The 15,555-nt window shown below is 44.9% G+C and overlaps 1 protein-coding gene across 5 annotated transcripts in view; it reads right to left on the reverse strand.

Annotated features, from left to right (window-relative positions):
• The window catches only part of DNM2 (dynamin 2), a 114,252-nt gene that overhangs the window by 17,596 nt on the left and 81,101 nt on the right, over positions 1 to 15,555 (reverse strand). For 4 of the 5 annotated variants that reach the window (XM_088479039.1, XM_088479038.1, XM_088479042.1 and 1 more), the window contains 4 exons: positions 14,956 to 15,120; positions 14,262 to 14,497; positions 5,002 to 5,250; positions 3,355 to 4,168 (listed from right to left, as the gene is read on the reverse strand). In XM_088479039.1, the coding sequence (XP_088335165.1) occupies positions 4,099 to 4,168; positions 5,002 to 5,250; positions 14,262 to 14,497; positions 14,956 to 15,120 (720 nt within the window). In that variant the 3' untranslated portion in view covers positions 3,355 to 4,098. Of the gene's footprint in view, positions 1 to 3,354; positions 4,169 to 5,001; positions 5,251 to 14,261; positions 14,498 to 14,955; positions 15,121 to 15,555 lie in introns of those variants that run through there. The other variant, XM_088479041.1, reaches the window with a different exon arrangement.

The following is a 15,555-nucleotide window of genomic DNA, read 5'->3' on the forward strand; positions in this document are numbered from 1 at the left end:
GGAGTAATAGGAGGTGTTATAGGGAGAGGTTATATGGAGTAATAGGAGGTGATATAGGGAGAGGTTATATGGAGTAATAGGAGGAGATATAGGGAGAGGTTATATGGCATAATATGAGGAGATATAGGGAGAGGTTATATGGCATAATAGGAGGAGATATAGGGAGAGGTTATATGGGGTAATAGTAGGAGATATAGGGAGAGGTTATATGGAGTAATAGGAGATATAGGGAGAGGTTATATAGGAGGAAATATAGGAGGAGATATAGGGAGAGGTTATATGGGGTAATAGTAAATGATATAGGGAGAGGTTATATGGAGTAATAGGAGGAGATATAGGGAGAGGTTATATGGCATAATAGGAGGAGATATAGGGAGAGGTTATATGGAGTAATAGGAGGAGATATAGGGAGAGGTTATATGGAGTAAGGAGGAGATATAGGGAGAGGTTATATGGCATAATAGGAGGAGATATAGGGATAGGTTATATGGAGTAAGGAGGAGATATAGGGAGAGGTTATATGGCATAATATGAGGAGATATAGGGAGAGGTTATATGGAGTAATAGTAAATGATATAGGGAGAGGTTATATGGAGTAATGAGGAGGAGATATAGGGAGAGGTTATATGGAGTAATAGGATGAGATATAGGGAGAGGTTATATGGAGTAATAGGATGAGATATAGGGAGAGGTTATATGGAGTAATAGGAGGAGATATAAGGAGAGGTTATATGGAGTAATAGGAGGAGATATAGGGAGAGGTTATATGGAGTAATAGGAGATATAGGGAGAGATTATGTGGAATAATATGAGGTGCGATAGGAAGGTGTTATATAATATAGCATAGTATAAAGAGATTTAGCTTCCAAGTGCATGAGAATAAATTCACCAACAGTAAGCAGACACCCACAAGTGAAATCACCAATCACCAGAAGGATAACGTTCCCTTTATTTTAGTTTATTAATAAGGTACAGAATAGGGGAGGTAATTGTACACAGTTTTTCTTGGCGGTAATATATCAGCTTCTTTTTAGAATTATACAAAGAAAAGTCTGTAACCTTGTTTGATTCCTATTCAAAACTGCTGAAACGCAAACATGATTGGAATAATCTGGGGGAAGGAGGTAACAGCTGCAACGAACAGCAGCACAGAATTCTTACAATGTCTTTATTAAAGGCAGTATAAGTGCAGAGTGCAATATGTCCCACAACAGTGTATAGTCACAGTGCATCACTATAGATAGCATCGGGTCCTTAAAGTGAACCTGTTCGCAACACAACATGGAGGCAACCGTGTTGTGGGCTGAACCATTAGTTGTGAGAATGCAGCCTATCAATTCACTTGGAACTAGTGACATTATTGAGTGACAGCACCAGCCTCTAGTCAAGGGATAGGTAACGAGCGGCACTCCAGCTGCTGTGGAACTACACATCTCAGCATGCCTTGCCACAGTTTTGCTAAAACGGTGGCAGGGTATGTTGGGTAATGTGGTTTCACAGCAGCTGGAGTGCTGGACGCTGCTCTAGTGAACAGATAAGCTGCATATAGATTCAGCCTGCAAAATGTGTTTCTCCACTGTGTATGTGTGTAAGGCGACTAAATACAATGAATAGGACAAATTGCAGGTACTGTGCCTGTACGAATCGCAGTACAGCTAAGAGACCATTCTAGAATGCTCTTTTAGGGGTCTACTTACTAAGCAGTGATAAGAGACAGAGTGAAAAGTGATAAGTCTGTGATAAGGTGCCAGCCAATCAGCTCAGAACTGTCATTTTTCAAACACAGCCTGTGAGATGACAGTTGGGAGCTGATTGGCTGGCACCTTATCACAGACTTATCACTTTTCACTGCTTAGTAAATAGACCCCTTAATCTGTTTAGTACAAGTGCAATCGCCATGTATGTACTAGAGATATAATCAGCCTTGTGATTTTCATGCTGCCAGGAAGATGGCCGCACATCCAGCAGTGCATTGGCTTTAGCAGCCGCAGGAATCAGTGTCTCTACAGAAAGCGGGTTACTTAGTTACGATTGCTGGAGATCTCTGGGGAATGAAGCAGACCAGGTTTGTCAGACTTCTATGAAACAGAGTCAATGGGGGTTGGGACCACACACAAACTGGATGAAATGCTACATTTAAGAGGTTTTCACATTCAGTTATACAACTCTACTAATATACATTCATTTAAGTGCTTTTTAGTAATGCATTTTTACATCACAGAATTTAGTTAGATAGGCTTGGGATAAGGATGCAAAGTTGCAGTCAAGTTACTATTGTATTCACTGCAGAGAGCAAAGCAAAGTTGTGTCATGTACCTGGGAAATGACTACACAAATGATCCCAGTAGAAATACATGACTCAAAAGCACAAAAAGAAAAGAAGTCAAAGTATTTAGACAAATTTGCATGAAAACACATACAAGTCATCTGAATGTGGAAGACAAATAGGTACGCCTCACTTTACATCAATGTAGACATCCACTGTGCGTGCTAGGCAACGAGTTAGTAGAATGTGGCATATCTATACACTAGGAAGTCGTGACAACACACAGATAACAATGGCATTTTTTTAAATAAGATTCTTTAAAGGGAGAAGCTTCATCTTCAAGTCAGTGTGTCAGGCACTTAGTCTAACAAACCTACTATTCAGGTCAGTGGATTCATATTTGGCTACATGGGTAAATGTGCTGTGTAGGTTACAAGAAGAAAAAAAAGAAGGGGGCTAAAACAACTGACATGCTATGCTTTGCCATTTGATCTTGTTGCTCTTTATCGGCACCACTTTGGTCACTGTTGAAGATGATGTGGGGATGTGGCTTTTGCTACTTGCAATAAAGGGATTTCAGATTATAGCGTAGTTTTTAAAAACCTTCCAATAGTCAACTTTATCCTCATGCTTCAATACTGAAAAAAGTGAATTCATGAGGACAGCTCCGGCCTGGCCGCCTTTGGGAAATCTCCAGTTTAGTGGAAGTCGCATTTCATCATGCCGTAGTGAGCTCAGCTGAAAGCTAAAATGTAATAGTTTGGGAGGAGTTCTTCTGTAATAACCTTTAGTATTCACACAATCCACCTGAATCGTTTACGGTTATTCACTTCAGCCTCACCGCTTTCAGCTAGAGGCAGTTTGTCAGGTCCTTTTCAATGGACAGAATTAAGATTATTCCACAGCATGTTTGTGTTTCTCAATTCATAGAATATCCCATATCCCAACCCCACTGGTAGGCATTGAAGGCACAGATTGAAAGTGAATCAATAGTCTAATTTTCTGCAGGATAAAATCTCACAGTATCTAGGCTTGAGAGAGTGTTAAATATATATTTATATGAAAACGTATGCAAATTTAGTCTCAAAGAACCAAAAACTGTACATAATTTAATTGGGTTAGAAACAAAATCGTAAATATCACATCTGTAATATGCAGATATTGTTTAAATACTCAGATGGTAAAAATAGGGGCCAAATATCCAACACACATTGGATGTTGTATATTACACACAGTTGGTGTTAATCTAGTCTTCTTCCATGAAAGTTACACTTTTCCACTCAACATTGGATTAAACCCTGTATTCCTTGCTCGACATTTGCCATCATTAAACCAAAAACTACAGAGATAGAAATGGACTTTGTTTCTCATTTGATCCACTTATTAAAATATTATTATTTTTTTTTTTTTTAAGTCAGGCTTCTTTTAAAGAAGATAATGGAAATGGAGGCCATAATGGCGGTATGTTTAGCAGGCAATATAAATACCTGAAGGGAAACGCCAGCCATTTTAGAGCCCTGTATACCGTCAGCATCTTCACAGATTCAAAATGGCTTCTTTCCCTCAGTCTCAGCATCCAGCCAAGAAATGTACTTGAGCTTAATTTGAACACACACAAACCTTTAAGACACACTCGTCGGTCTAGTGGATTTCATGAGGTGCAAGAGTCTATTTCTATAAAACTGGTCAACAACAACAATACGGACAGATTACACGCCTGGGCGGGCACAGCGTCTGTGATAATGAAGACGAACACCCCACGTGTAACTCTCTCCCTCTTCCCAACAGTTAACTGCAGAGCCATTATTTCTCGCTACCGCCCCTCCCGATGCTTAGTCTAGTAAGGAGGACTCTGCAGGTCGGATTATGGTGGGCCGGTTTGGGGCGGCGGGAGGTCTCCGGCTGCAAAAAGGAAGAGAGGGCAAGAGAAAGAGTGGTTTTGAAAAAGGCACAAAGATGGAGATCATTATGTGGGGGAGCCATACTTTAAAACCCCACAGATGCATCATTATTCTTTCTGCAAGTCATAAAATGGATTATTTATTATACTCATCATTAGAATGTGTAGCGTTTGCTATTAATGAGAATTGGAATTATCATCCAGAATTTAATACAGTAATTTTTAACATTATATTTCCTGTTATTTTGGCAGCAATTTGACCGGCCTTAAATGGAACTCAAAACTGCATATCTCTGTAGATGTATAATTTACACAGTTTAGTGTGTACTCATTGTTGAAATTATTATAAAAGAGCTTAACATATTGATCCTCACAGCCCACCCACTGCCTACAAATAATAGAGGCAGACATATTGTGGAATGACTGAATATTCAGTCTATCAGCTGACTAAGAATAAAGACCTCATTGCCTCAGAGATGCCGCTAGTGTCTAGTGAACAGACAGGTGTTCTGACCTAAAAAAAACACAGAACAAGATGGCGGAGCCATGTATGAGGAGGGAATGGTTTATAAATCACACATTGGGGACCCCTACAGGCCAAACCTCTCTACAGCAGAGACAGGTACGGCTTCTAAAAAAAACTCAGTAAATAATGCGAGTGGATGCAGAGTTTTCTTTACAGACGGACATAGCATTTATTACTGTTCTGTGCAGAGTATTCATCTACAGAGATATACATACTGAGTGTGAGGTGTTCATAATCAGTACATAGATTTAATATGTTTAATGTCATGCAGCACTATCATCACAGCATGCAGTAGAGAGTGACCCTTACCTGGGTACTCCAGGGGGAAGACTGGGAGGAATACGAGCCGGTCGGGATGGGATCTGCGGAGGCGCGGAGAATGGGTCATTATTAGCAGCAGAGAAAGGCCCCACAGGGCCAGGGCGGGAGGGGATGGGAGGATAAGCAGAACCTCCTACTGGCACAGGAATGAGAGGTGGCCCAGGGGTTGGACCCCTGACTGCAGGAGGACGGCTTGGAGGCAGGATGGTGGCAACCGGTCTCTTCTGCACGGTAGGGCTAGAGAATAAAAATACATTTAAAAAAATAGGTTATAAACAGAAAAACAAAAAGTTGTCAATGCATTTTTCCCCCCCCCATTAAACCATTTGTTTGCTCATTTTCTCTGGTCTTAATAGAGCTTCTGCACTGAAAAATGGTTAGAAAAAAAAAAAAGGAAGGAGTGTTTTATGTTAAAACTTACCCTTGTTAACGCTCTCTCTTCGAAGTCCATAGGGTCCACAGGGAGACAATGGGGTGTAGGTGGTACTTGAAGGACCGGACACCAACAGCAAAGCTTTTTTCAATCCCAGGATGCTCCGGTCCTTCCCTCTATACCCCGCCCACAGCCTGAAGGCAACTCTTGTTAACAAACCCAAGGCAGGAGCAGGATAGGAGAGCAGCAAGACTGGTACACTGAAGAATCACATTCTCACACAAAGGAGGAAGTGACCAACAGAAGAAATCCACAGTAGCCAGGTGCATCAGGGCGGGTACCCTGTGGACCCCATGGACTTCGAAGAAAGCGTTAACAAGGTTAAGTTTTACCATAACTCTCCTTTTCTTCTTCAGAGTCCATAGGGCTCCACAGGTAGACAATGGTGATGTCCCAAAGTATTTGTTCAAGGACAGGGACGCTCCTGAGCTGAGGGGAGAACCCGGCGCCTGAAGGAAGCATCCTGAGAGGCAAATATATCAAAGGCATTGAACCTAAGAAAGGTGTGGACAGAAGACCACGTGGCTGCCTTGCACAGTTGTTTTTCGGCAGACGCGCCACGGCGGGCTGCCCACGAGGGACCCACAGAGCGAGTAGAATGAGCAGATACTGTAGCTGGCACGGGAAGGCCAGTCTGCATGTAAGCCTGTGAGATAGTCATGCAAAGCAATCTGGCCAGAGTGTTTGTTAGCTGGCCACCCCTTCTCATGGAATCCATATATGACAAAGAGGGAGTCAGATTTCCTGATGGCACTAATACGGTCCACGTAGATCCTCAAAGCACGGAGCACATCCAAAGAGGCCTAACCTGCCGAGAGGTCTGGTTATTGAAACGCCGGAACAACAATTTCCTCACTGAGGTGGAAGCGAGAGACCACCTTGAGAAGGAAGCCAGGGCTCGTTCGAAGAATAGCTCTGTCCGGATGAAAGATTAGAAATGGGGAGCGACAGGAAAGCACCCCTAAATCCAATACCCTACAGGCAGATGCTATAGCCAGAAGAAACAGTCTTCGCAGTGAGCCATTTGACATCTACTGAATACAACGGTTTGAATGGAGGTTCCTGAAGTGCGTGGAGAACCACTGACAAATCCCACGGAGCCACCGGAGGGACAAAGGGAGGTTGTATTCGTAGAACACCTTGCAGGAAGGTGTGAACATGCGGTAGAGTAGCAATTGTGCGCTGGAACCAGATGGACAGAGCAGAGAAGAGCACTTTCAGAGAGGCCAGGCGGAGTCCGAGATCCAATCCAGCTTGAAGAAAGGCAAGGATTCTAGAGACCCAAACAACCTGATGGTCAAAGTTTCTAGTAGCACACCATTGGAAATATCTATGCCACACCCAGTGATAAATTGTGGCAGAGGCCTTTTTACGCGTTCTGAGCATGGTCTGGACCACAGAGCTAGAAAACCCTTTAGATCTTAGGAGGGATGTCTCAAGAGTTAAAGACAGACGGGCCAGGTCCGGATGTAGACAGGGACCCTGAGACAACAGTTCTGGTCGTAGACGAAGTTGGAAAGGAACGTCTACGGAGAGACTTTGAAGATCGGAGTACCAATGGCGTCTGGGCCAAGCCTGAACTACCAACAGGACCGTGCCCCCTTCTTGCTTGAACTTCTGAAGAACTCGAGGCAGAAGGGAGACTGGAGGAAAGAGGTACGCCAAACGGAAGGTCGACTTCACAGATAATGCGTCCAGGAAGGCTGCTTCGGGGTCCCTCGTCCTGGCCCCTTACACTGGAAGCTTGTGGTTGTGTCGTGAGGCTATGAGGTCCACGTCCGGTACACCCCATTTGTCCACGAGGAGCTAAAAGATTTCTGGATTGTGAGACCACTCCCCTGCATGCACATCATGACGGCTGAGGAAATCTGTCTCCCAATTAAAAATCCCCGGGATGAACACTGCGGAGATAACAGGTGAAAATGCGGTACACTTCTGCCATTGCTGACTGGCTTAGAGTGCCTCCTTAGTGATTGAGGTAGGCCACTGCCGTGGCGTTGTCAGACTGTACTTGTATTGGCTTTCCCTGAAGAATATCCTGAGCCAGAGTGAGGGGCGTGTAAATGGCTCAGAGTTCCAAGAAGTTGATTGGCAAGATCGCCTCGGCTGGATTCCAGCATCTTTGGAAGGAGTGCTGGAGAGGATCAGGTGCTGTAGGGGCCTGGAATGAAACTGAGCTAACTCCACCATGTCGAAGCTGGACACCATGGATCCCAAGGTCTGCATTACAGATGAATTGACACTCGGCGGCTGTGGAGTAATCTACGCACTCGGTGCTGTAGTACAGAGATTTTTTCTGCTGTCAGAAGATTCTCTGAGCCCGAGAGTCCAAGAAGGCTCCCAGATGCACCATTATTTGAGAAGGGGTCAGGGAAGACTTTTTCCAGTTGATCAGCCAACCGAGCGTTTGTAGAAAGGCAATGGTTACTTGTAGATGGCGGTGAAGAATTTCAGGGGAGCTTGCTAAGAGCTAGAGATCATCCAAGTATAGGAGCAGTCTGATCCCCTGATGACTATGATGAGCCGCCATAACTGCCATGACCTTGGTAAAAACCGGTGGAGCTGTAGAAAATCCAAAATGCAGTGCTTGAAATTGGTAATATTACTGTAGCACAGCAAACCGGAGATACTACTGATGAGAAGGCGCTATAGGTACATGTAGGTAAGCTTCCTGAATGTCCAGGGACACTATAAAGTCCCCAGGCTCCATGGCCAGGACAATAGAGTGCAGGGTTTCCATACAAAACCTGGGAACCCTGATAAACTTGTTCAGAGACTTGATGTTGAGGATAGGCCGATGAGACCCATTTGGCTTTTGAACCGAGAAAAGCATAGAATAATAGCACTTCCGTCTTTGATGAGGGGACCAGAATTATTACCCCCGAGAGCAGTAAGGACTGAATGTCCTTATGGTGGAGCAGGGCTTTGCTTGGGTCTGATGGAGGTCCTGTGCAAAAGAACTGATGGGGGGGCTGCCTCAGGAATGAGAGGGCGTATCCGTGGGAGTCCACTTTCTTTTACCCAGGTGTCTAAGGTCTGACGCCAGAACTGGGCGAACTGAAGAAGTCGGCCTCCCACCCTGGGAGCCCCCAGGGAGAAGGCCGCTCAGTCAGGCTGAAGGCTTGTCCACAGATTTGGTAGGTGGATGTCTTGTAGCCCAGGTTTATTTGGTGGCCTTAGTGGATGCAGACTGCCGTGGAAAGGCCTGACCTTTAGCTTTTCCCTGGGGATGAAAGGATGACATCCTAGCCTTCATAGCAGATGCAGAGGGTAAAAATGCAGTCTTGGAAGCTGCCAAGGTAGTCACAATTTAGTCCAATTCTGGGCCAAACATGATCTCCCCAGAGTAAGGCAGCTAACAGAATCTCCCCAGAATAAATCCTTTTTAGAGTCTGAATCTGCTTTCCATGAGCAAAGCCAAACAATATGTCGGGCTACCACGAAGGTAGCAGATGCCTTGGAAGCTAGGAGACTAGTATCCAAAGCTGCCTCTCCTAAATAGGAGGCTGCATTTCTAATATGAGATATGTAGGACAGCTATTCCCTCTGCATCAGAGAGAAATTTATCTTCATGAGTCTCTGCCCAATTCTAAATGGCTTTTGCCACCCAGGCCATAGCCCTGGCAGGACGAGTAATAGCTCCTGTAAGAAAGAGTATATAGACTTCAGGCAAGCTTCCATCCTTCTATCCATAGTCTCCTTTAAGGAGGTTGCAGTGTGGATAGGTAAAGTAGCGTTCTTAACTAGACGTGTCAAGTGGGAATCCACTGCAGGGGGAACTTCCCATTTATTACACTCAGTAGCTGGAAGAGGGTAAAAGGAAATCAAGCGTTTAGGCAGCTGAAACTTTTTACTAGGCAAATTCCATGCTTCACACACATGATCCGATGGCTGATCAGAGTGAGGAAACTCTGGGAAAACTACCTTCTGTCACTTAAATAGTGTCTCTTTTGCCCGAGGAGTGGGTTCTGCCTCTTCTATTTGAAGAATAGATGTTATAGCTCTCACAAGTGCAGAGTGAGAATCGTCTGCGTCATCTGCCTCCCCGGATGATAACTCAGAATCTGATAGCTGGGTGGACTGAGAAGATAAGACTGCAAGCTTAGTAGGTTTCCTAGGTAAGGGTCTCTCCTTTTGCAGCATTTGTTGGAAGTCTGTAGAGGTAGCTGCCAGACTCTGCACTGAGGTAGAAGGTACATCTACCCATGGGGGAGGCAAAGGATTTGCATGGAGTACCTGCTATGGCCATCCCAAGGGGAGCTACCACAGGAACCACTACGTGGTCCACAATTTTTGCCAACGCCTGTGAAATAGAAGCCATGGAGGGGTTCTGAGGAATGCAGGGGCTGAGGGGCCAGGTGCCGTATAACAAGCTGCACATAGACCATCTTGAATGAGATCCCTCTGAAGCTAAAGCCTACTAAACAGGACTTGCAGGACACCAGAATGGGAGCAGCAGGCTGCTTGTTATTCTTGTCTTTGCTAGACATAACTGCAAGGATAATTGTAGTACACAATCTGGCACAGTGCAGTGAGCAACCCAGATATATGTACAATATTGCACAGTGTAGTGTGCAACACAGATATGTGAGGTACAATGAACCCCCTATACCTCAGTATGCTAGGGTTATAATGAAAGAAAGGGAAAGGTATAAGCTGACAGTTGTAGAAAAAATGAACAGACAGCAGCGCTAGCACAAGTCACATACAATGCAGAGCATACAATATAACTGCAGTGGGCACTAAATTCAACTACACAGACCACAGTGGCTGGTAGGAAATAGCGCTGTATAACCTGGCTCCAGGCAGAGGTATACAGGGAGACCGGACCCAGCGTTCCCGGAAACCTGAGGCTGATGCAGGAAATGGCTGCCGTGAGTCCCTGAGGGGGCTGAGGGTGAGGGAGGAGCAGCTCAGGGGCGGCAAGTCCGCAGTGGAATGGCGCCGAGCTGAAGGAGGCACCGCATGGAGAGGGCCTTGTCCCCTATGCTGACATCAACCACCGGGTCCCCGGGCTGAGTATTCTGTCCCCTGCACCAGTATATTATACTATGGTGGTCTAGTGGAGTCCAGGACTAACCGGTGTCCACATCAGCGCCTCCGGTCTGTCTCCTGAGCCAGGAGGTAAGACTGCGCATTGAGTCCCGGCTGCAGTCTGGGGTCCGAGGAGCCTTGCTAGCTAGGTCCTCCCGGAGCCCCGCCAATAGTACCTAGCCGAGGGCTGGAGTCACGACGCCGCAGCATGGGTGATGGAGCAGTAGTACAGACGTCCAGAGGACCGTCTAGCGCTGCTTGGTCTATTAAGAAAAAAAATTTAAATAAAAATAAATCATAAAAATAAAGCTTGGGCTGCTTATAGCAGCCCCACTGTTGTAACGGTGATCCAGCTCCTGCTGGACACCAACAAAACAGAGTTGCCTTCAGGCTGTGGGCGGGGTACAGGGGGGACGGACCGGAGCATCAAGAGATTGAAAAAAGTTTTGCTGTTGATGTCCGGTCCTCCATGTACCACCGATACCCCATTATCTCCCTGTGGAGCCCTATGGACCCTGAAGAAGAAAAATATATATATTTTACCTAATTAACTTGAAAATTAGACTTCTAACTGAACATAGCAGCTGCAAACCCTGAAACATTTGTTAAATTTGGCAGTTATGAATAACTTAAGCCTGGTACACATTAGACAATGTATAGTGTGTACCGTCCTCGCTTGCAACGGGACCCGGCATCGGCAAGTGCATACACTCTTGCCGGTGCCATGCAGCAGCATGGCCCCGCTGACTATAATGCCCGTCGGACCTACATGTAGTGCGGGAGCGTGCATAGTCAGTGAAATTGTCCGTACACACTGGACGACTTAACGAACTTGTCGTAACGATTGGTCATTATCGGCAAATTTGTTTACAATGTCAACTAGTGTGTAGCCGAAATAACACCTGTAACCATGGAAATGGCCAATGTAATGCACAGGTTGTTAACATGGTTAAAAGGTGTTACTTGTTATTTATTAACTTGTTGAAACTTTGCAACAACAGAGTGTTTCTGCGTCTTCCACTGTCATTTGCAGGAAGGAAGCAGATTTCAAGTATCAGGAGTTATTGCAGTAAAGTGTGATACCCAGCATAAACAAATTAGTTAGGCAAAAATAATTTTGTATCCTTTTTTTTATTCTTTTAACTATTACAATATTCTTTTCACTTCCTTTTTAAATACTTCCATAATGCAGACAATGCGAAAATACACTCTGTCTTCCCATTTTATGCCACCATTTCAACGCTCCACTATGCTTGATATTCAATAGCAAACATTTAAAAATTCTGAACTTTGACACTGATCTCTCCAATCTTACCACCTACTTGATTTCCCCACTAACCACCAGATACTCTGTCAAAGCTGTAAAATGCTCATCATCCACCTTCTTTCATGCTTCTCTTACCTCTGGACACCCCAACCATTCAACGTCGGCTAATTAGATATTTTCACGGAAAATAAAATAGGTAGGCAAACTGCAGATTCTGGTCTTTTCTTCAACATCGGATAATTCAGGATGTATGAATCTGTACTCAATCTTGGAGTCACAAATCAAGTCAACTGCATTGCTACCAGCGATGTATGGTACATGTCAGTTCTTCCCTGATTTATCGGTTAACATTGTGAAAAATCAGCATCTAGCAGCTCATTTACCATATAATTCTCTGTGTGCATCAGTGCAGCCCCAAGGACAGAGAAAGCAACTAAAGACCTTATAAACCAGGATTACCCATCATGCAGGGAGTTTTAAAACTCAATTAATTTAGTTTCACTTTTCAACAGCAGAAGGAGATCAAAAATCAAAGTTACTATTTTTCTTTTACATGTAATTAGATTGTGAGCTAGTTGGAGCTGGGATATTTGTTAAGTGGAAATATCTTTGAGATATCAGAACTCTAAGTTATAGCCTGCGAGTTGCAGGCACGGACACAATTCTATTGAGTTAGCCTGGAGATTTAAAGAGGATATTAACTTAAGATAAATGATGGACACAAGTGTAATAATGGGAGTGCAGGTACTCTTAAGCACAGAGGTCACATTTGCTGAACTGGCCATACGCTCACTCACCCTTGGCAAACTGGCCGTGCATGCCCTTCCTTTCTCAAGAGGCCCCTGAATGACATTAACTTCCACAGTCACATGCACACCCACATACATTCAAAATGTTAAAAAGACCTAAACACACACCTGCATCCTCTACTGAACCCAAAGTGTGGCACAAAGGGAAACTGGACAGTCACTGGGGAGACTTTCTGGGGCAGATTCATCAAACGATAAATGGCCCGGTAACCATGTGGAAACACTAGTTTCTGCATATTTAGGTTACCGGGCCATTCATCATCAAGGGTCCCAAATGGACCACCTGATATTCAGCAAACTCAGAAAACTGAAAGTTTTCAGAGTTTGCATGCGAAAACAAGCGTCATCTTCAGATGGCCTTGTTCTCGGATCCCTGCTGCTTCCTATGGGAAGGAGTTCCAGGGATGCGAAGAGATCCCTCCGCCACCTTCTCACTACCTCCCCTCCGGTCACGCATGCATAGCCGAGAGGTAAGAAACGCAGCTACTTCTGTAGCTGCGCTACTAACCATGGAGACAGCTGCTTTTCGGCCCCTGATGATGAATAGGCCCTTATAGGTGATGGTCCCAAGGTATCTTATTTAGTTCAAGTGGAGATCAGTGTTACAGCTGACCCCTGTGGCTGGTGCTTTCTCTCTCCTCAGAGTTTGGGCTCTGTGATGCTACAGTACCAGGAGGAGCTGAAGGAAAGGTTAATGTTGTCAGTGAAGGGAGGAGAGTGCCCATGTCATAGTATGTGTGCGGAGGCAAGCAAAGAGCAGCCTAATTATGGGGATGGGGTGCATGTGAGAAGGTTGGGATAAAGGCTAGATTACAAGGTCTTGGATAGTGAGGACCAGACAGCGTGGAAAAAGGATAGCACACAGGTGCCTGGGGGTACAGGACGGGGAATGGTCAGTGAAGTGCAGCTAGAGAGCAGGCTGTATAACGTTCTGTGTTACAGGAGCAGCAATGTTCCCCTTAGACCAGATGTTGGAAGCGTTGGCCTGTGTGATCTCTGGCTGGATATACTACAGTATGTAGACAAGAGTGATTGGACACCCCCAGACAAGCAAAATGCATACCATTGCACACAAGTTCCAAACGGCCACTAGTGTGGCGGTTTCAACAAAAACACTTTATAGGGAGGCCCATGCACTTGTTCTATGGCAACAACAAATGTTTTTATCAGGATGACAATGCCAGCTTTCATGCTTCCAGGGCGATGCTGGACTGGTATACGGAATATTCGGTAACTCTGATGGACTGGCCAGCTCGGAGTCCAGACCTTATCCCCACTGACAACGTCTGGGACGAAGTGGAGCGACGGGTGCGTTCTAGGCCAACTTGACCTTCAGTGTCTCAGTTGGTCACTGTACTTAAGGCGGAAAGGCAAAACATACCACCTGCTGTTGTCCAGGATCTTGTGGACAGTTTGCTAAGAAGGGTGTCTGCAGTAATCACCGCACGTGGTGGACCTACAAAGTACTGATGTCAATAACATCTAGTTGATCTATTTGCTGTCAGTTTCCAATCACTCCTGTCTACATAGTGTATAAGGAAATACATCCTTGTCTTGGATGTTTTACACAGATGTAATACCCTTCCTAGCTCTCAATTGTTTGCATTCACTTATTACTTTTCACATCCTGTAATACAGATATTCACATACATACATGACCTTCACTTATACAGTAGGACAATGCTTCTCACCCTATCATACTAACCTGTGTCCACTGTTCTGATTCTGCAGCCATGTGTCATCCACAGGTGGGGGCACCGGGGTGGTGATTGTGCTAGTGGTAATATCGCCAATGATGTTCAGAGACTCCTTTAGCGCATGGTACATTCTGAGCATCTCATCTCGTCGCTGCGCTTGGTCTGCCGACTCCTCCATTAGGCTGTTCTGGTCGGTGGAGGAGTACAGGAACGCCAACAGCTCCGAGTGGATGAAGTCTTTTGCCTACAGAGACAAGCAAGGAAAAAATTAACAGGTAACCAAATTCCAAGCTGTGATACTGGGCTCCTGCCACATATGTTGCAGCACGTGTAGTCTGCTTTAGACTGTATAACGATCAGTTATTCTTTAATACCTCCCTACCACCACAATAACTTGTCTAATTCTGATCATTTATAAAAAAAAAAAAAAAAATATATCCATTTTCCCGTATGTATTACAATAGAATCAACATAATTAGGCTAATTAAATAAAATAGCGTGAGTTGCACATATAACAAATCAATCAGATTGCTGTAGGTTATAGCAAAGCCAGACTATGGTCGGGACGGGAGTTAGATGGACATATCCCGTAAGAAAAGGTGCCCTTCAGATCTGTTCATTTGTCTGCGGCTATTCTCCTAATATGCTGAGATAGAGCCTATGCTCATTACTGACGGCAATTATCCTCATCAGTCTGCTCACATTATTGATCATAAGGTGCATTATGGTCTTTGGCATGAGATCACGGATAGATTTGTTGACTATTCCCATGTAGGAGTCCACCAAGTTCCGGATGGTCTCCACCTGTCTCTCTAGTTGGGGATCCATGGAAAATGTATTTTCCTGGACTTCTTCATCATTCTCTGTCTGGGAAAAAGGAGAAAATTATCTATACGATGCATATGATGAACAGAAGAAACCAGGTCACACTTTGTGCACTTGGTACAAGGAAGGTACACACACCTCACTGATGTCCACGCTCCTCTCACATCGTGACTGCAGCAGCAGTCCATGCTCCTCACACGCTACAAATGTGATCAGAGACCTTCACCGCTCCACACATACAAGAAAGAGTGTAACGCTTCACTGATCATGACTGCCATGGCAAACCACCCTCCAGACACCCATCTACTGCAGCTACAGCCCACCCTCCCCAGATCCAGTAACTTTCATGGCATATCAGAGTTTCCTCACACCCAGTAAATGCAGCAGCAGTCCACCCTCTTCCTCACACCAAGTGCCTGCAGCGGCAGTCCACCCTCTTCCTCACACCAAGTGCCTGCAGCGGCAGTCCACCCTCTT

The sequence above is a fragment of the Taudactylus pleione genome, unplaced genomic scaffold, assembly GCF_031769625.1.
Source record: "Taudactylus pleione unplaced genomic scaffold, aTauple2 ptg000226l, whole genome shotgun sequence".
Classification (NCBI taxonomy): domain Eukaryota; kingdom Metazoa; phylum Chordata; class Amphibia; order Anura; family Myobatrachidae; genus Taudactylus; species Taudactylus pleione.